This window comes from Apodemus sylvaticus, chromosome 17 (genome assembly GCF_947179515.1).
Source record: "Apodemus sylvaticus chromosome 17, mApoSyl1.1, whole genome shotgun sequence".
Classification (NCBI taxonomy): Eukaryota; Metazoa; Chordata; class Mammalia; order Rodentia; family Muridae; genus Apodemus; species Apodemus sylvaticus.
This window is the reverse complement of record NC_067488.1, coordinates 49,635,871-49,658,181: the sequence shown is the minus strand read 5'-3', so window position 1 is coordinate 49,658,181 and position 22,311 is coordinate 49,635,871. Positions and strand designations below refer to the sequence as shown.

The 22,311-nt window shown below is 41.4% G+C and overlaps 1 protein-coding gene across 8 annotated transcripts in view; it reads right to left on the bottom strand.

Moving 5' to 3' along the window:
• Tnrc6b (trinucleotide repeat containing adaptor 6B) overlaps positions 1–22,311 on the bottom strand; it is a 210,505-nt gene that overhangs the window by 15,489 nt on the left and 172,705 nt on the right. For all 8 annotated transcript variants that reach the window (XM_052161482.1, XM_052161481.1, XM_052161486.1 and 5 more), the window contains 6 exons: positions 21,679–21,815; positions 16,198–16,323; positions 9,527–9,658; positions 9,182–9,280; positions 8,856–9,048; positions 693–830 (listed from right to left, as the gene is read on the bottom strand). In XM_052161482.1, coding sequence (XP_052017442.1) covers positions 693–830; positions 8,856–9,048; positions 9,182–9,280; positions 9,527–9,658; positions 16,198–16,323; positions 21,679–21,815 — 825 coding nt within the window. The remainder of the gene's footprint in view (positions 1–692; positions 831–8,855; positions 9,049–9,181; positions 9,281–9,526; positions 9,659–16,197; positions 16,324–21,678; positions 21,816–22,311) is intronic.

The following is a 22,311-nucleotide window of genomic DNA, read 5'->3' as shown; positions in this document are numbered from 1 at the left end:
AGAGATGGCTCAGTAGTTAAGAGCACTGGCTGTTCTTTAGGACATAGGTTTGATTCCCAGCACCCACATGGTGCTTCACTGCAGTTCCCAGTAATCCAACACCCTCTCTTGGCCTCTGAGGGTATTACATGCATGTGGTGCACAGACATATTCACAAACAAAATATGCATACACATAGTTTAAAAAAAAAATCATAAAAGGCATGGTAGTATACACTGTTAATCCCAGGACACAGGAGACAAGGCAACAAAACTTCTGAGTTCAAGGCAGCATAAGCTACAAGACAATGCAATTATTCTTTTAACTAAATAGCACTTTGGAGGAGACAGGGTCTCTTTATGTTGGTCTGGAATTTGCTTGACTTGAACTCACAGAGATCCATCTGCCTCTGCCTCCTGAGTGGTGAGATTATACACTAAGCCTGACTAATATATTGCCTTAAAAGTGTGGTGGGACATGCCTTAATGTTTGCACTGTGGAGGCCAAGGTAGCAGATTTCTGGGAGTTCCAGGCCAGCCTAGAATACAGAGAAAGACCCAGTCTCAAAAAGGAAACATAACACACACACACACACACACACACACACACACACACACACACACACACACAAGCCAACAAACCATGCAGGATACTTGATCAAGGCCTGAGTAGGGTCAGAAGATTCTACTACTAACATGAGGCTGTTCTCTCACCGTTTTTGTGCATGGTGGCTTCTTGTGTGGCCACAGATGGCAGCCCTTCCATCATTGAGGTCCATTGTTTGAAGCGAGACTCAGTCCCAGCCTCCTTGCCACCAACCATACCATAATCCATACCACCAGAACTGAAGCCTGCAAAGAGATCACAACATCTATACGTTTCTTACATCAGAAACTAAATAATCCAAGAAGAGCCCAAGAATGCCTTTTGACATGGTCTCTATACAGAAATAGCCACTTGATTCAAAACCCTAACTTTGGGTCCTTCTAGATTAAAAACTGTTGTCTCTTTTTTGTGGTATGAAAATGGATCATCTAATTAGGTATTATCTCAGTGATTACTCGCACCCACATTTTTCTGAGCAAACATTTGTGACAGACAGTTCGGGGATTCAACGACTCTCCAACCACATCTGACACCAACATGGGAGAGTGAGTTGTTAAGGGTTCCAGTGGGAGAGAGGAAAGGCTACACAAAGGAACCTCACCACCTACTGTCTAGGGTTTAGGAGTCAGAACAAGGTCTGACTCATGGCATTCAGCTGTGCCTAGAGAATGGCAGGAAGCCCACTGATACTCCAATGTTTCCCTGTCTGGAAGGGGGATAGGCACTGACAGCAGCCTCCCCCCCAGGGAGGAACACCCTCAAAGCTATAGGAAATATATTTTTTTTTTTTTAGAGACAGAGATTCTGAATTCTCAGTGCTATAAGCCACAAGAAGGCCCCAAGCATCATGCAGGCTCTCCCATTACAGAGCACCAGAGAACTAAAAGCCACATACAACCCGAGAGACTATCTATCAGTTTCACAGGGCCAGTCACCTGTTCTCCACTGGGTTATAATCAGTTTTCAAAACAGCGAAGTTGCAGATTAAAGCCAACCAACAAAATGGGTCTACACAGACACAGGAGTCTGGAGAGGGAGCTTCCATCACTTCCACAAGATAAGGGTCTGTGGGTGAGTAGGGCCAAACACTAGTCCCCGCTCTCCCTCAGTCAATAGGCTTTGGGGCTCCAGCCAGACCAGAACCCAGCTGTTGCCACTTGTTCTCCTGGTGTAAAATGATGCCTTAGACTGGATCTCCCTCAAGCTCTACTGATCTAAGTCCTACCGAGGCCCAAGTTATATGGTCTCCTTCCCCTGCAGGTTTATCCTACTGTCTGGCTTAGTTTTACTCATGCACAGACCAGGGGAGGGGGCAATCTGATACTCTCTTTCTCATCATCTAAAATCTTATTTCTTTTAAGAATTCTGTTTCTCCATATACTTATAATTGAAATTACTAGTCCAACAGCTTGGTTGGAGGTTAAGGGTGGTAAGTAGAATTAAGCTTTAAACTTTTTTTTATTTTATTTTTAACTGCATTAATCTGTGTGTGGGTATAAGTGCCTACACAGGCCAGAGAAAGGATAGAACTAAAGCTGAAGTGCTCGTGGCTGTGGGCACTGGGACCCAGCCTCAGGTGCTCTGTAAGAGCAATCCACACTGAGCCAGCGCTCCAGCCTGGAGAACAGCAACCAACCAACCAAACTCATCTTCAACAATGGAAAGAAAATGAGCCTGGAGACCAGGGGCACTGGAGGCAGAGGGCTGTCCGGGAGTCCTTGTGGCCCACACATGCTGCTCCTTGCACATGACACTTCTGCCTCTGAAAGGGAAGCAGCAAGGGTGAGCAACCCCAGGCTGCTGAAAGCATCTGGCAAAGATGACAAAATACACAGGACTGCTAAGCAGAGGAGGAGGCTGTTCTCACACAATCATTTTCTTTTAAGTTGTTTTAAAATGTCTTTTAACTCAGCAAACTAATGATATTTAACTTAAGGTGTAGAATCTTTCTGTGAGTCATCAAGTGTAGAAAATGAAGAGTTATAAATCTTAGAAAAGGGAAGAACTGAGCAGATCACATGAAGCTTGAAGAAGACATTTGTTTCACTGGAGACATGGGGACAGAGTGCCAGCACAATGACGTCACAGAGTAAGAACAGGAGATACAACCCCTGGGAAGGTCCATCCTAACCCAAGACTGTAAGAAGAAAGCCTAGTGAAAACAGGTATGTTGGGGCCTGCATGGAGTCCACAGCACCGCACTTGCTTGGCATGCTAAGGCACAAAACTTGCTGTAAGAACTCCTCTTGCTATCATGTAGTAAGTGGTATGGTGCTGGGATATGGACCATGCCCTAATGGCTGCACTCAGGGGAATCCCACTAGTGACCTCTACCTACTTGTAAACTCTCATCAAAACCAAACTTCCTCATTCCATAGTAGCTTTCTTCTGATTATCCAACTCACACCCAGCGTCTTTTTTTATTTATTTATTTTCTATATTCTTTGTTTACATTCTAAAAGCTTTCCCCTTTCCCAGTCCCCACCCCCCCATATGTCCCATAAGTCCTCTTCTCTCCATCCTTTCTCCTATCTTTCCCCCTCCCTTTTCTCTGTCCTGGTACTCCCCTACAATGCTGGATCAAGCTTTTCCAGGAATAGGGCCCTCTTCTTCCTTCTACATGGGAATCATTTGATATGCTAATTGTATCTTCAGTATTCAGAGCTTCAGGGCTAATTAATATCTACTTATCAATGATTGCATTCCAGGTACACACCCAGAGTCTTAATCCCAGTCAAAGAAGCTATTGAGTTCAACTTAATGACTATTTATAAATAGCCTAAAATTCAAGCCTGTCTCTGTATTAGATGCCAAGGTACAGTGGAGATGAGACTTGGTTCATCTTGCTTGGGGCTCACCTCATGTAACATGGATTTTACTTCTTGTCATTCTCGAAAATACAACCCTTTACCTATCTGTTCCTGCCAGAATCATCCCCCTGCCTCTGACCACAGCACTTCACCACTACCATTTGGCCAGGCTCATTTACCCTGGAGGATACTCTCCCAAATTAACTTCTCCTTAAACTAACTGTGCCTTCACTCCCATTCTTAGCTTCTTCATTCAGTTCACTGTAGATAAGAAAGTGCGAGTATGACTGCAAGTGTCAGTCGTTGGGTGAAGCCACCAATACTAAAGATGAATACATAAAAGAAACCACTATTTCATAACAACTGTAAGGGAAACTGTCACCCACAAGGTGAATCCTAACAAAACTGTGCCACACCTGATATTTGATATAATTATCCTATTATGGACACAAATTTCTCTTTCACTACAACTTAAAAATTATACATTTAGCTAGTTATAGAAAATATATGTGTGTGTGTGTGTGTGTGTGTGTGTGAGAGAGAGAGAGAGATAGATAGAAAGGGAGGGAGAGGGAGAGGGGGAGGGGAAAAGGGAGAGAGAGAGAGAGAGAGAGAACACCGACTGAGTCTGTTCTGTCCTGCCATCTTGTAGGTCCCAGGGACCAATGCAGATTGCCAGGCATGGTGGCAGCACTTCTAGTCACTTTGTCATCTTGGTGGCCATACTTTCATCTTCATAATTTCCATCATATACATCTCTACTCTTTGATGGGCTTATATAAATATTACAAATAGTTCAATATTAACATTACATTAAATAAACATTTAAATAAGATTAGATAAATCTGAAACATAAGGAGGAATTTTACTTAGACTGTATTTTGGGGTGGTGGTGGTACTGCTTTGAGACAGGCTGATATGGCTGACCAGGCTGGCTTTGAGGCTGGGACTGCAGGCATAATAATCCACCATGTGCACAGGAAGTGTCTCCTAGTAGACGAGTGGCTTTGTCTCCCTGGACAGATCACAGTGCTATTTAAACCCCTTAGGTAAGCAGATGGGAGCAGAAGTCTTGTCAGAGCACCGTTTACCCCTTCCAGGTACAGGCCCTTCTCTCTGGCCTGCGACACGGCAACATAAAACTGTAGATGGGTTATTATCACCCGAAAATTCAACTAGGTATATTTTAAATTTTGTTAAAAGCAAAGCATTAGAAACTATTTCTTTATTTAGAAAAAGCAGCGAGGATCAGTTAAGCGGCCGCCATCTCGGGCTCCTCACTCATTATGGAGCTTGCACACCGGCGTGCACGAGGTCAGAGCATGCCCTGCAGGAGGTTATTCCTTGTACCAGCTGAGTCAGACAGTGCTTATGCTCAAGAACATGAGGAGTGGCAAGTGTCTTTACCTGCTTAGCCATCTCATCAGCCCTATTTTTTGTTTTTGAAAAAGGATCTCATGTAGCTCCTGATCCTCCTGCTTCTGTCTCCCAGGTGCTGGGATGACAGGTGGGTACCACTGTAGCTGGCTTGTCATTTGAAACATTTTGAGAAAACAGTAAAAGAGGCTTACTTAGAAACAATGTGACGGCTCATGCTTTTAATCCTAGGATTTGGAAGACAGAGGCTGGCAGACCTCTGTGGGTTCAAGGACTGACTGGTCTATATAGAGTTCTAGGACAGGCTACTTGGTGGGACCCTAGTACTTACAAACAAACAATAACCCCAGTACAACAAAAAGCAGACATTCGGTATGAAGGCATACTAAGAAACATCATTCTTGTTACCCTTTGACCCAGAAGTAATCTGCATATAATTTAAAATGCTCAGCATCAGAACAAGTGAAATATTTGTGTTATTTCTGTTTGTTCTGTATGTAGTCCTGGCTGTCCTGGAGCTTGCTATATAGACCAGGCTGGTATTAAAGGCATGCACCATCATGATCAGCATTTTTGTGATTTTTACCACTATTATTTAATATCTTTTCAAAATCTCAAGCCATGTATTATATTTAAAAGAGATTTTCAGTAAAATATTATTGTTGCAGGCTTAGTACATTACTCAGAACAGGCAGGCATGCAGGCATAGTGCTATCATGCCAACAATTGGGACACTGAAGCAGGATGAAGTTCAAGGCCAGTAAGTTATAGAATAAGTTCTAGGTAGAGTAGCAAAGTTCGTCATTAAACACGTTTATTAATTAAGAAACAGAAATAGATCAGGTACGTTGTAGACCTTTAATCTCAGCACTTGGGAGGCAGAGGATCTCTTGTGAGTTTGAGTCCAGCCTGGTATACATAGTGAGTTTAATGAGATTCTACCACCTCCCCATAGAAAATTAACAGGAATAGAATCCAAATCACAAAATTTCAGTAAAATGTGAAAGTAAAAATGTGTTTTGTCTGGTGAACTCTGACCTTTAGTATTTTATAATCAGTAATTAGCAAAATAATCACAAATAACATAATTACCTAATAAGACACTATGATAACATTTTTGTGTTTAGGCTTGAAGCCATGGCTTAGCAGGTAGGTGCACTGGTTGTTATTGCAGAGGACCTGTGTTCAATTCCCAGCACCTATACGATGGCTCACAACCATCTGTAACTCCAATTCTAGGGGTTCCAGTATTTTCTTTTGGTCTCCAGAGGCACTGTGAACATATGGTATGGTGTACAGATATGCACTCAGGCAAAACGCCCATAAACATAAAATAATAGAAAAAATTGTGTTTAAATAAGAAAAGGTATATGCTGTTAAAAATAAACAGGATCATCACCAACACATCACTTCTTAGCAGACAGCAAATATTGAAGATGTTATGATGACCATCACTGGTATAAACCTATGGTATAAACCTACCTGCATGCATTCATTCCAGAATGACTTCATTTTTTTTTTTTTTTTTTTTTGGTTTTTTCAAGACAGGGTTTCTCTGTATATCCCTGATGGTCCTGGAACTCAGGCTGGCCTCGAACTCAGAAATCCGCCTGCCTCTGCCTCCCAGAGTGCTGGGATTACAGGTGTACCACTGCCTGGCCCAGATTGACTTCAAATTCCTGGTCTTCCTGGATCTATTTCTTGGGTTTTATATGCTGAAATTACAGGCTTGTTTTTGCCTACCATGGGTTGCCTGATACTCTGGTTTGTGATATATTCTTTACTCACACATGTAAAAGTATCAGTCACCAAGCTAAACTACCCTGGCCATGGAAGTCAGTTTTCTTCCTAAGTGGTGAGAACAGCATGCATTGAAAGATGAAAAAAATCGCCTTTGACTTTTCCTTGTACCTTCTGACAAGGGAGGTTAAAGTAAGTCGGGTGGTGGCAGCACCCACCTTTAATCCCAGCACTTAGGAGACAGAGGCAGACAGATCTTTGGGAGTTTGAGGCAACCTGGTCTACCAATAACCAAAAAAAGACTAGGGAGGCAAAAGGACAAGGTGTTCTATTTTGTTTTTGTATGCTGTCTCAAAAGTCTAAAGTCACAAGCTCCACATCCACAGTACCCAGCTTCTGCCGGCAAGCTTCCTCCTTTATAGAACCACCAGTGGACCTTCCCAAGTTCTTATGGGAGGCTCCCACTACTGGCCACACTGGCCTTCCGTAGTCTAGACAAGATGGTAGTATAGGCAAGCGCAGCAAAGGGCAGGCCTATGCCAGATGGAAGAAAGGTATGTGACGCCCCCCTGCACGAGGGGGGGGGGGGCAGAAGCCAGGCTTTGTGTATCTGCTTTGCCACTTCTAGCCTGGAGATGCTATTCTGAGTTAAGTCAGTTCTCAGGTCATCTGTATGAGGACAGCTGGCGAAAGCTGAGACTCCCAGGATCAAAGGCACCCTTATCTTTACTACTTTCTTACTTTTACTACTTCCTAGCTCTAGCTGGAATTCCTAATAGGTCAGAGTAGAAAACAGTCACCTGTCCAATCAGGGACTGGTCTAGGACAGAAATCTCATGTCTTCTCACTCTTTTTTGCCCTTTTTATGCAGACTGATATCTTTACCAAAATAAATTCTGAGGTCATGAAAGGAAGGAAGGAAGGATTCTCTCTCTCCTCCTTCCCTCCTTCCCTCCCTCCCTCCCTCCCTCTCTCTCTAGTGTCTCTATATTTATTTTGAGACAGGGTTTCTCTGTGTAGCCCTGGTTATCCTGGAACTCTCTCTGAAGACCAGGCTGGTCCCGAACTCACAGATACCTGCCTGCTCCGCCTCCTGAGTTCTGGTGTTAAAGGCATGCACCACCACTGACTGAACTTTGCTTATAGCATGTTGCCCACTTCTAAAGAGAAAATTTACTGAACAAACCCAAAATTTTCAATGTCAAAGATTTCCTTACACGTGCCCCACCTACCTTTAAAAAGACTTGGCCTTAAAATTTTAGTTCACATTGAGAAGGCAGCTTTATTCGTGAAGTGAAACACTTAAACTTGTATAGACTTTCATAGATGCAACCTTGGCCATGTGCAGCATTTAAAGGAAATTTCAACTGGCTTGTCTGAGTACATGTATACATGCCATGTATGATTACATGGCACATTCATTCACATGTGTGTTACTCATGGATCAACCTCTGGTATTGTTTCTTAGGCAATACCAACCTGGCTTCTTTTTACTTTTTTGTTTTAAGGACAGGGTTTCTCACTGGCTGGCAGCTCAGAGATTATGCTACACTAGGTGACCGGTGAATGCCAAGAACTGTCTTTACTTCTCTAGGATTATATGCATGTACCACGTATTGTGAAAATAGAAGGGCTGGGGAGATGGAGAGATGGCTTAGCACTTAATATCCCTGACTATCTTCCAGAGAACCACAATTTGATTTCTAGCACCTATGTGGTGGCTAATAACCATTTGTAATTCCAGTTCTAAGGGATCCAACACCCTCTTCTAGACTGTGAGGGAACTGTACATATGTGGTGTACAGACAAACACACCTGGCAAAACATATCAAATAAAAAAATAATGTTGTTTTTTTATTTTAAATTTTTCAAGACAGGATTTCTCTGTGTAGCACTGGCTGTCCTGGAATTCACTCTGTAGACTAGGCTTGACCTCAAACTCACAGAAATTTGCCTGCCTCTGCTTCCAAAGTGCTGGAATTAGAGGTGTGTGCCACCACTGCCAGCTTCAGACATTTTTTAAAAAAAGAAAATAAATAACAATAAAAAAAAGGGGGCTGGAGAGATGGTTCAGCAGTTAAAAGCACTGACTATTCTTTCCAGAGGTCCCCAGTTCAATTCCCAGCAACCACATGTTGGCTCACAACCATCTGTAATGGGATCTGATGCCCTCTTCTGGTGTGTCTGAAGATAATGATGGTGTATTCACATACATAAAATAAATAAATCTTAAAAAAAAAAAAAAAAAGGAAAAAGAAAAGGAGAGTAATACAAAGCCAAACACTACTATAGGAATAGACTAGCAGACTTTATACTAAATACTTCCCACCATACAGAACATACCAGAACCATATCCAGGGATTGGCCCTTTGGTTGGAAGGTCTGGGAGCCCCACATTCAGCGCGTTGGGTACCATGTTGTCCAAATGTGGCTTAGGCCCAACAGGATGAGAAGGTGAATGCTTCATGCTAGGCTGCCTCTGCTGCTGCTGCTGCTGCTGTTGCTGCTGCTGGAGAGCACTCACCATTCTTGCCAGCTGAGGGTGCAGCATCCATTAAGACAGGACCCAAGAGAAACGGATAGATGATAAGCTAGAATCCCAAATTAGCTGTCAAGCCAAAAGGTGTTTCTCACCAAGAACACTAGGGGAACCTTCTCCACCCACACACCTGCTGTTCTTGCTGCTGGCGCACTGCTTGAGAAATCTTTCTCTGGTTCTGTAGCAACTGCTGCTGTTGCTGCTGCTGCTGCAGGAGAAGCTGACATGCCTATAAAACAATGAGGAAACCACAGCTTCCGAAGACTGCATGCTACAGGGCAGGTCAGTGTGTCAAAAGCATCCATAACCAAGTTCTTGGTCTACAGCTAAAGTTACCTTCAGGTAAACTTTTAATTGTAATTAATCATCTGTATAAAAGTTTGAATATCAAGTGACAAGAAGCAGGAAGTTAATGCAAAGGTAAAAAGAGAAGCAAATAACCTCTTCAGCGACAGGAAGAAAACATGCCACTTACCAACTGAAACTGGGGAATCTGTGGGAGCTGGCTCAGCATGGCAATTTGTTGAGGAGATAACTGGGGTCCCACATTAAAGAGACCTGGATTCAGGCCGCTGTTGGGGAACTGCTTGAGCATTGAGGCAGAAACCTAGCCAGAAGACAGGGACAATCTTTAGAACTTATTAAAAAACCACCCCCACCCCCACCGCCACGAAAAAGACTTCATGGCTCTATGCCTTTCTAATTTCCTGTAATAAAAGTGATGAAATTTTAAATCAGGAAAAAAATCTTTAAGAAAAAAAGAGAAAACATTGGCTTCTGTCTAGTTGAGAGATTAGTACTGGAAACTTGCCATTCAACAAGACATGCTGAATTGCTTGGAGCTAGTAGATAAATACTATAAAACACTTATTATACAATATGTATACACACAAATATGTATGTATGGTTTTGTTTGTTTGTAGAGGGAGACAGGGTTTTACTATGTAGCCTTGGATGGTCTCAAACTCATGGAGATCCTCCTGCCTCTGCCTCCTGAGTGCTGGGATTAAAGGCTAGGTGGTGATGGTACTTTTATCCTTGATGGTGGTGTCAGTTGGGCCAGAGAACAATCCTAACCCTCTCCACAAAGCACAGGAGTTAAGAGCTTAGTTAATGGGTGAGGTAACACACACCCTGTCACAAGTCCTTCAGAAGCAGACATATCTCTTGAGCTCTGGAATTCTGGGTCATCCTGGCAATATATAGAGTCCTCCATTTAAAAAAACAAATACAACTGATGTACATGCCTAGGCATACACCTCAATCTCTGTCATTTCTAACCTGTGTGACTCATAATAAGTACCTTATTTAACTTTTTAAATTTTTCTTTGCCTATTCCCCAAATAGAATAAGTGTCTAACCAACTAAACCAGCCAATAGAAAGCTTAATGTGTTTGAGATATTTGAGTTAATTTACTCGTTAGAGATGTATTTCCTAAGTATTTGTTCTTCTGTTACAGGGTGGGTTTTCAGGATAGAAGACCAGAATTCCTTGGTCTTTCATCCTCAGGCTACACAACAGATTCTGCAATCTCTACCTGCTTCCCAAAGCAAAGTCATTTTCTAGTTGAGTCTTACACCAAGTGGATGTGGTCACCCTTAAGCACTTTGTCAAGGCCTGACTTTCTCTAACAAAGCCCCAGGTCTATTTGTCTAGTAATAACATTCTATTTATCTTGATAAGCTTAGTATCAATTAGAACCAGCTGTTTTACATTTGCAGTGAGAGAAAGAATCAGTGAGAGGCAAACACTCCATAACTGATACTCAGTCCAGCTTCCACCCCCAACAAGGTAATATTGAACCCATGCAAATATGTCTCTTACATTTGACTGTATGCAGAGGGCACAAAGTACATACTCTATAAATGCTTATTATTTCAACTGAAGAGACATTCACCGTGTAATTCTCTAATCTTTTTATCTACTTTTTGCCACTCTGTGCTACCCCATGGGACCATGGATGGAAATGCAGAACCAACTAGATAGAGCTGAGGATAATCTAGGAGGATGAGACTAGAACTTCTGTCTACCCTGAAACAAGTCCATTAATAACTAAGCCAAACAAATGTCTTTTTCTTTAAAAATGTATTTATTTTATTTCATGTGCACTGGTGTTTGGCTTGTATGGATGTCAGTGTGAGGGAGTCTGATGCTCTCTGGAACTTGAGTCACAGACAGTTGTGAGCTGCCATGTGGTTGCTGGGAACTGAACTCTGGGCCTCTGGAAGCACTCCCAACCACTGAGTCATCTCTCCAGCTCCACAAATGTCTTAACATTTAACTTTCTTTTCATAAATTCATCCTCTGCTGTAGGATTTAATTGTTTTAAGTCCATTAGCTTTTTGGTTGTCTTCCCATCCTGTCTTAGTGCTAAGGATGAAACAGGGCCTTACAGATGTTAGGCAAGCACTCTATCACTGAGCTCCAACCCTTTTTTTTTTTCCGGGGGTGGGGGGAAAGGCGGGGGCTGCGCCTGGCTTGCCAGTGTAAACTTTTAATTCTAACCTACAGGAGTCTATTTTATGTGCATGTGTGTACATCCGAGCATATGTATGTGCATCCTGTGCATGCAGGGCTGCTGAGCAGTCTTTCCAGCCCTCCCTGCACTCTACTTAAGATGAAAGCAGAAGAAACACTCCTTTCTCAGCAGTCGGTCTACACAACTAGTCTAAACAAAGAACTAAGTCACACACACAAATGGACGTGAAAGGCTCTTTTATTATCTGCTGACCTTCCCCCTCTCTGAGTTTGTGTTCTAATCAGTGTCTCTGTCTCTCTTTCGTTTCCTATTCTATAGCTCAATTTGTTGCTTTCCATGGAGTATTCCAATCTTAAATTCTTTAGCACCTTGGTCAAAGTCAAATTGGCTAGTTTCCTATCAGTTTTTGTTGTGTTTTGTTTTGTTTTGTTTGAGACAGGACTTCTCTGTGTAGCCCCAGCTGTCCTGTAACTCACTATGTAGACTAGGCTGGAGAGCTGCCTGTCTCTGCCTGACTGCTGGGATTAAAGGCATGTGCTAAAGACCACACCTGGCAGTTCTGTATTAACTTCCAGTCACCACCTCTGAACATCCTCAAGAATGTATGACTATTTTCTCTTTGACACTCTCTAGAACTAGCTGATCCAAACTTGCTACATATTTGGCCCATCATCTCATTTTTTCCATGATCTCAGCCACATCCAGTTACCTGACCAATTCTACTTTGAGGTTGGTTGCTTCCTCTCCATCTAAGAGATACTGATGGTACTGAATGTTACCAATCAACTTACAAACTTGTTTGATCTCTTTTTGAGCTTCTGAACTCACAACATAGTATGAATATACCATGACTGTGGGATTTGGCTCCCATCCCAGTCTTATGACAGGTATGTGATTTACCCTTGCCTCTTCGGGCTGCAGAAACAGAGGCTCCTCACAAGAATTACAAAAGGGTCAGAAAGTAACACCACTATGCTCCTGGCAAATGGTTGTTCAAACCTAGGATGCAAAGTAATTAAAGTGCAGGTTTGCATATTCCTATTTTGGAGTTAGTTATTCAGGCTTAAAAGCCCTCAATCTCCAGCTGGGCTGGAGAAAGTGAAGATCTTGAAGCAATCAATATGGCTTTTTAACAAAGCACTGCAGGTGCAAAGTGACAGAAATTTAAAGGCATGACAAAAGCCACCAGAATCTTATTTTCTGAATACTCCAGTGATTGGAGGAAAAGTAACTGTAGAAACAAAGGCTTTAACAACTGTCCGTCTTTTTTTTTTTTTTTTCCCTTTTCCCTGGCTGTGTTGGGAATAGAACCTAGGGTCTCAAACACTACTTTTCTATCACTGAATGACATTAATAAATAATGTAATAAATAATTGTAATAAATGTTAAGTTTCAGTGTTTATGCTTTAGAAAAAAAAATCCTCAAACACTTCATTCTGGACAACTAGGTTTAGAAATAATGTAGGACCATGAATGGGTCCTACCACTAAGGAGACTAAGGCAGGAGGACCAAGTGTAAGGCCAGGCTGCACTCCACAGAAACAGACAAACTAATATTGATGAAGGTTTTTGTATAAGACTTTCTCTGCAGATTACTTATAATAGCAAAAAAATTAGAAACAATTTAATATCCAATAAAAGGAGAAGAGAGTGTTAGATAAATCAAGATAAAGTATCTAAGGGAACAAGTTTCTGATAATGATTAACACTGCCAGGTGTGGTGATATATTCCTTTAATCCCAGCACTAGGGAGACAGAAAAGCAAGAGTCTCTGTGATTTTTAAGGCTAGCCTAGGTTATAGTAAGACCCTGTCTCAAAACCAAACCAAACCAAAAATAAAACCCTAAAAAAAAGAAAAGAATGAAAAACCAGAAGAATGATCAATATGGGCTTGGGCATAGTTCACTTATGTTATGTACCTAGCAAACCCTGGGTTCCATCCCAAGAATAAAAAAAAAAAAAGGGTAGGGAATCAATGTGGAGACTATTTGGCACAGTGTTAACAACAGTAGGTACACAGATGAACAGCAGGCCTGCATATGCACAAGGTCAACGGGATGCACACGACACAACTGTTGTCATCCCTGCTGCTGTGAAGCTTGACTCAAGGGGCAGAGAGACAGAGAGTCAAGGAGCAGAGGAGGAAAGTAAGACAAGGAAACTTCTGGAGGGTAAGAAGACAGAATAGTGGGGAAGCAAGGTACGCTTCAGAGCTTAGCCTGAGAAAGTATTTTGCTCTGAAGTAGAGAGCCAAGGAAGTAAAGATCATGCTGAATGGCAGCCCCAGACAATAGCGTTCTAAAGTATAACTGGTGTTTTGGGGTCACTTGGTTGGAGAGACATAAGGTATAAGTTGGTGAGATCACCAAGAATCCTAAAAATGGCAGTAAACACTACACTGTAGGTGGGTGAGCAACCCTGTAGCGGAGGGACATGGCATGGCATACTGTATGTCTTAGCGCAAAGCTCCACAGATCTTTCTGTCATGCGGAAGCAGACACAAACTAGGTGCAGCTATTTAAATTTAATGATGATGAAATAATAGCAAAATTCCAGGAGTTCCCCTGCCCCTGCCATGGACAATATGGCTATGAAGAGGCTGAGTGTGACTCAGACTACAGACATCAACACCTGAAAGAAGAAGAATGGGACAGACACAAGAAGGCCCTAACTATCTATGATGGCAGCTTGCTAGGGACTGCATCAGTAGTGGTAATAGTCAGAGCCTGAATCAAGATGGTTGTTTTTTCTTTTTTAAACATCGTGTGTGTGTGTGTGTGTGTGTGTTTGCACATGCAGATGTGTGTCCTTGGGTTTTTGTGAAGGAGCTATTCTCAAGGAGCTTATCAAGGTTTTCCAAAGGTAACTCCTGGTTTTGAAGGGAAAATTTACTTAACTGCATGTGGTTGTAATGCAGGAGGGATCATACTTTAGCTTGTGGGTCTTTGGTGTGAACAACTATAGAATAGGAACAGATGAGGTCACCTAGTGGTGGCTGTATTCCGTGAGAGGGTTGAGAACGGAGCACCAGGATGGTCTGATGATCAGTGCTGGGAGGTGGGAGGAAGGCAGAGAACCACTGTAAGATACTTGAAAGCCATGTGACCTTAAGTGTTTCAGAGGGAGGATGGGATGTCATACAAAGATAGGAGGTGACCTTTCCAAGTGACTTCTACTGACACTGCTTTGTTTGTGCCCTTGGGCTAGCTCTGCTCGGAAGCTCTGGTCACTCCATCGTGTAAACATACCCCAGTTTACTGTCATAGACTCTCAGAGACTTTTCCGCCATCCCTGGAAAACCTTGCTTAACATTCTGTTGTCTACAGTAACCACACAAACAACCCAGTGAAGTGGGGGAGGGAGAATAAGACAGGACAGACAGGATGGAGATGGACATGCAGCTGGGGTTCAGTTTCCAGCACCAAGGTCTGTAATTCAAATTCAAGAGGATCTGATACCCTCCTCTGGCATCCATGGGCACTGTACACACACGCATGCAAAATATGTATATTTTGTAATATTAAATTAACTTAAATATAGTATATACATATTAAAAGAAAACTACCTATGGTTGAGCAGGCCCCAAATCCTAGGAATTGTCTTAGCAGAGGGAGGGAGAAAGACCTTTAAAAGTAGCAGCCCAGATCATAGTTATGAACAAGCTATCAAAGTTGGCCTACAGGACAAGATCCAAACTCCTGAATGATGCAAACATAGTTTTTGCTACATTCTGTCCCTAATTCATTGTCTACTTCTTCCTATCCCATTGATAAATACACGAATCTCTATCCAACCTGTTCACATTAATCATTCATGCAAACCAACTGCCTTTCCTCATGCCAAGTGCCAGCTATTATTGCACTGGTGCAAGGCTTCTGTGGCTTGGAAGGCCTCTTTAATATGGCCATGCATAGAAAATTTAAGCTTATTCTTCAAGATCCAGTTTCAATGTCACTACTAGTGAAGCCTGTAACATTTAATCAAGTGAAACATCACCCTGGTCCCCAAGGTGACCATCTATGCCATTTATCCCACTTGCTTGCTTGATGCTTTTGCTTCAGAGTGTCCTGTCATACTGGCCTCTTCATCAGCTCTAGGGCTCTCTCAGAGTAGGAAGTCAGTCAGTATTCTAGCATAGAGCTCCTCAGAGTTCTATAGAAAAATGCAGAATCTCATAATTCTGTTTATCTTCAGGCAAATACTTGAGGGAAATCTGCTTTTGAATACTGTCACCTTAGAATTTATGAACTGCTTTTAATTAGTCACAATAAAAACAATATATTAGACTATTAGATGTTGCAAAGCATCTACTTTGTTTTCTTTTCTTTGGTTTTTTGAGACAGGGTTTCTCTGTGTAACCATGGCTGTCCTAGAACTCACTCTGTAAACCAGGCTGGCCTCGAACTCAGAAATCCACCTGCCTCTGCCTCTGCCTCCCAAGTGCTGGGATTAAAGGTGTGTGCCACCACGCCCGGCTACTTTGTTTTCTTGATGAAATTTAAAAAGGGAGTGGATATTCTGTTTTAATAATCTTGTACTTGGATTGGTCAAATGTCTAGCTGTAACTAACCAATCCCTTCTTGTGCGTCGTCACCCAGGAGTAACAATGGGCTGCTACCTGAACTGTCTTTTAACTCCGAAAGGTAGGAACACAACATTTCTTACCTGGGGAGAGATAAACTGGGGAGGCACTTGCGCCCGGAGACCAGGAGAAGAACTCAGTGGCTGCACTGGAGTGTGCAGGCCTCTCGATTGTGCTGTGCTGTTTCCAAACAAACCATGACTGCCGCCCTGCAGAGAGAATAGTACCGGTCAGGACGCTGTTATCAATTCAAGAAGACAATTAAGCAGTAGTTTTCATTTCTCTTCCTAAGAATGAAGATGTCTATGGCATGGAATGACAGCATTCACTTTAGAAGTGAGGAGCTCTGTGTTGGGATGTCGGGGGATAGTTACTCAACTGAGTCACACAGGCAGATCATTTACTACAGGTGGTCTGATAAAGTCTATAAACTGAAAGGGTTAAATTTATCAAAATGTTAGAGGTAGTGTGACATTCCTTGTGACTGACAGGAACTGGTTGTGCAAGATTTCTAGATTGCTTATTTGAGACCATTCTGTGGTCAGCTGAGGTAAGCCTCTTAAGTGTCGGGATTATAGGCATGTACAACCACAGCCGGCTTAGGAACCCTCTTTTTATGAGTTTGAGCTTATCAAATTTAATTCTCAGACTTTATAATATGAGATCCACCTTAAAAGGAACCTGGGTATCACTTTCCTCTATTAGTAGGCTTAACCATTCATAGTCACTCACAAGGACCCTGATCTAGCTGCACATCCTTCCCTGTCCTGAATCTGTTGGCTTTCTTTACTAAATGAGAAAATGTTCATCAACCTCACATCAAAATAAGAAGGAAAGGATACATTATATGTCATTCTAGGTTATGGAAATAACATTACTCACCTGCAACTTCATATTCAAAAGTACAAATAGAGAACCTCAGGATGCCAGCTTAGTTACACACACACACACACACACACACACACACACACACACACACACACACACACGCACACGAAATAAAGCTTAAATCTATGATTCCCAACAGATCACTGAGCTCACCTCTCACCTTCCAACAGAAGCATGGCAAGCTCAGCCCTGATGCCTCCTACCTTTGTGATTTGTTTCTAGCTATGGAAAGTTCTTCAGTAAAGAACTTGTCACTGTTTCCTCTGTCTGAGGACTGCCCCCAATCCCAAACAGTATCTCAGGCAGCCACTGGAGGCACACACTCAATCACACCTGGCATCCTGAGGTTCTCTATGCTGTGTACTCTTGGCCTGGTCAAGGCCTGAACTAAGGAGCCCATCAAGGGCATCTTCCCTCACACCTCCTTCTCATCCGTGTACAAAGTGAGTGAATTCCCCCCTTTGTTAACAATACACCAGAACGCACTCTGCCAATGTCCACTAAAACCATGATTCAGTCATTCTCTATTTTTTTTTCCTGCACCAGTTTAATCCTTCCTTTGGCATTCTCAGAAATCCATAAAGCCCTGGTTTACAGGGTGCATATGTCATTAGCAACATATATGACCCAACAACTATGCATTTGAAAACATCCCACTAAATATCATCATCAATGCATTTATAAACTGAGGTTGTTAGTCCCAGTTGAACACAGGGATGAGGTAATCTTTAAGAATTTACATAGCATCATTACATTCAGAACATTGAAGATACTGTGATGGCTTTAATGATTCAAAATTAGATTAAGAGACTGCTAGAGGCAAATTAATGAACTTAAAAAGCACTAAAACTAAAAATGATTATAAACAGAAAATAGAAATAAAATATGCATATATTCATAAAAAGATTGAAGATCTACCATGGATTTTATTTTACAAGGGCTGTTTAACTTGTGTCACTGCATCCAGCTTAGAGTCACTTACTTTACTTTTGGTTTTTCGAGACAGGGCTTCTCTGTGTAAGCCTGGTTGTCCTGGCACTCTGAAAAGCAGGCTGGTCACGAAATGAGAGAACCACCCATGTGAGCTACCACACCTAGCTAGAGTTATTTTAAATTTCAGCCTTTCCTTTGATAAGAAGATACTCGCTTCCTGCTAAAATTCAAGGGTGACTGAAGCAACCATATAGCATTCTGATGTTTCCAAAGTTAATACAAGCAAGCCAACAGCAGTTTATGTAAATGCTTTACTGCTACCCTGATATAGTACTTTAGTTCATTTTCTTCGCTCAGGTTTGCTGAAGGCAATAATATGTGGCCTTCAAAAATATTACATCTAGGAATTACCGAGACAGTGACTCAAAGGCTGTACACATGCCAGTATCTGACTATTGTTCAAGCTTCTCAGGTATATGTGTAAGTTTTAAGATGACCCATGTCTATATCCTCCTAATTATTGGGGGTATATGTCTCAACCCCAATTTAATTTATAAGTCTGGGTTTATCACATTTAATTCTCAGACTTTATAATATGTGATCCATCTTAAAATCCTGGGTAAAAACACATACTTAATTTAGAAAAGAATATAAATTTAGAAATTTAATTTACAAAGGAATATAAATTTAAGATAAAAAGCGAACTGATTGAAATGTTCTATGATTTTGCAAAAAATTATTTTTATTTTTTATTATTAGACACAGAATCTAACATTACAGCCAAATTGGCTTCAAACTCCTGCCTCCTGATCCTTCTGCCTTGGTCTTTCAAGTACTGGAATTAAAGGTATGCTACTATGTTTAGCTTAAGTTTTTAAAAATTATTTATTATTATATGTATATATACTGTAGCTGTCTTCAGAGACACCAGAAGAGAGCATCGAATCTCATTACAAGCCACCATGTGGTTGCTGGGAATTGAACTCAGGACCTTCAGAGCAGCAGTCAGTGCTCTTAACCACTGAGTCATCTGTCCAGCCCCCTGGCTTAAGTTTTATCTTTTAATTATGAAGTAAATTTAGTGACCTCTGTATGATAGCAGTTTGAAACAGTTAGAACCTATTGGGTAGGACATATGCACCAACTTAACACCAATGGACTTTGCAGTAATCTACCCATTACAAAGACAATGAGGAATTGCCTTTTTTAAAAGTCCAATGCCAAGCTGGTGGCTGATCTATTAAACCTGAGCTTACCTACTAATAGCATTAGGTATTTATGCAAGCCTGGAACCCCATTTTTATTTTATATTTTCTATACTTCAATATAAAATAAGCATTCTTAAAATATTATCTTTCTCTGTTCATGTATGCAATACATATACCCATCCCACTTAGGAAATTACAAACAAGCAAACATCAAAACGCTGAAATTAAAGGAAGGAAACAGAACTGCCTTATGACCCCAATCTGGAGATGATTGATATGAATATATGGACACAGCATAACTTACTTTAATATGCATATGAGAGGCTGTATACAACTTGACTATGGTCTAAGCTGTCCTGCTTTACCTGAGCCTTTAATGTCCACGGGAAAGTTACCACAAGAAACAGAATGGATACAAACACACACTGTATAATTTGTGTCTTGGGCTCATCCTGAGGTGAAAGGCACAGTGGCAAGTGAGGAGTCACACAACTATAAATAGGGAAGCACCACTGTTAGAGTTGTTGCTGTAACAGCATCAATGGCCCCAGATCCCTGGTTTTCTTCATGAAACTACAACAGACCCTGGTGGCCTTGCTGTGTCCCCTCAGGCTTGTAAGAGTGAGTATACATCATCACCTGATTGGCCCTGACAGTTCTGATGCTTCTATGTGGCCCTTGCTTAGAGGACTAATTTTGGCAATCACCAATGCTTGAGCAATATAGTTATTCTTCAAAGCTTCACTATTAAAGTGAAGCTTCACCTTCTACATAAATACTGTGGTTTAATTTCTAAAGAAGACATTCAACTCCTCAGCCCCGAGAAGCTAGATTTTTAAAATACTGTAACCCTTAAACCTTTATTTATTCTTACTAGTTTTACTACTAATTTTTGGTTAGCAGATATACTAAAGAGACTCTTGAAATACTCATTATATATTCTAATGACTTTAAAAATATTTACTTTTAGTTTACATATGAATAGTCTGTACTTCCTGTATGTGTCTGGTGACTGCAGAAGCTAGAAGAGGGTGTCTGATCCCCTGGAACAGGAGTGGGCGCCTGGATCCTCTACAAGAACAGCAGTGCTCTTCATTGCTTGCTGTGTCATCTCTCCAGGCAAATATATAATCCAATATTAAAAGTGGCAAACGTATAACTAGATTATACTCTAAGAGTCTCATTCATATTTTTTTAACTCAGTTATAACCAAAAATGAAAAGATAAAAGAAAAAGATTTAAAGTAAAATCCATGTTGAGAAACATGAAGAGAAATGGATTCTATGGGCTGAAAGATGTGAAAACCTACACTTAATATCATTCTGTGCATTCAGTAATCAACGAGTTTCCCAAGACAGACAAATGATGCAATAAACTGAAGACCAGGGCCAAGGTGAGGCCACAGCCAAGCAATTACAAATCTGAGAGGCCTCCTTACTTGTCTAGCAGCGAAGTTTTGGGGGTTGAGCCCTGTGCCGATTGCTCCAAGGCTGACGTTGGGTAGTGTGGAACCAGAGGGAGACAGCTTGTAGCTGGGAGAAGGGGAGAAGGGAGAGCAGGGAGCCTCATCCCCAAGGCACCCATCTTGATTGGAGAAAGGCAAAGTCAGCTGAAAGGTAGTAGGAGTTAGCCAATCACAATGAGTGTTGGTTAGTGAAGCAACAGAATGCAAGAAGGGAAAGAGAGACACACTAGGAATAAACAAAGCAAGAGTGGATTAGCAATAACCCAGGAAGAAATTTGGATCGGATAATAATCATCACATGTTGCTCAGCAGACACCATCTGTCAACCTTTTCCATAGAGACCTTCTCTTCCTCTATGTTAGAGACCAGTCATCCACCCATCAGGACGAGGCTTGCCAGACACTGTCTGAGTCTAATACCCATTACTCTGGTGGTGTGGCTCCTGAGGCAGAAGCCAGGCAATCTTCCTATGAATATGGTGTCACCTAGACTGGCAGCAATGCTATTGGCCCAGATGTTTTGGTTTTAAATGTCTTGTGGGGGCCCAGGAACACTATAAAACATTATTTTGAATCAATAAATAGTTTCATTCAAAATTTTAAAAAAAATCAGAAGAAGTGAGTAAAAATTACTTGCTTCAATCAGGAGTGAGAATTTGATTTACCTAAACAGGAGTCACTAGGGAAGTAGGAAAGATGGAGAGCCTTTCCAGACCCAGCACCAAGTTCATAGACGATAGAAATATTTGCACAAAGTCCAGATTTTGTCTGTAGCTGGCACAGCAGCGGGAACAAGAAGACTGTAGAGAAAACTTATCTCTAAAGATTCTTCTCTATGTTCTAAGTGTCCATGAGCTCCATCACAAAACACATTAAGGACAGATGGCTCTCGTTCCTGTTCAATCACCTGTTGACATCAGCTATTCTCATGTGACCACATTAATATAGGGAATATTCATGTTTTACTCTGAGTTTGTAAGTTTATGCTTTCTCTAGAATTAGCTATCAGAAGACAAATAAGAACACAGTGATTCTCATAAATGTTTATTTTAAACAAAGCATTCAACTCACCTTCTCAAAATAAGGCCCACTGTCTGTGGTTCCCAAGTCTTTGGAATTAGGTGGACGGAACCCAGGTCGATCCTTCCTCATGATATCATTAAAATCCCCGAGATTCATTGTTCTCTTGTCCACATCAAATTTCTTATCTGAAAGGACATAAATAAAAACGTCACAAGACATATGTAACCATCTGTTCTCTGGGGTCCTGTCGACAAATCCTCTCTACTCTTTGCGATAAGACTAGGAAGAATTCTCATTGGTTCAGGGTGCTTGTTCTGTTCTTGGAGCACATATGGGGCCATTTTTCAAAAATTAAATATCTGCTACAGCCTGTCTACCATGGAACATTTGAGAGACTTGAGGCAAAATTGATTAAGCAAATAGTTAGATTAAAATTGATGTGCTGGGTTAGAATACATCTTGTTCATGAAGTCAAATGTACTTAGTGAGAGACCTGTTTCGCTATGTTAGCACCTGTTAGATACATTGCTGGAGTTTTAAAGCAATTATTGGGAACAGAAAGATCAGAGGCACTCTTATTGCTCCAAAATTTAAGGCTTAAGAATTTAACACAGTTGAGTATGTCTACAGTAAGCTGCGTGTGTGATGCTATTCTCTCCTTTCTGCATACAAGATGACTAT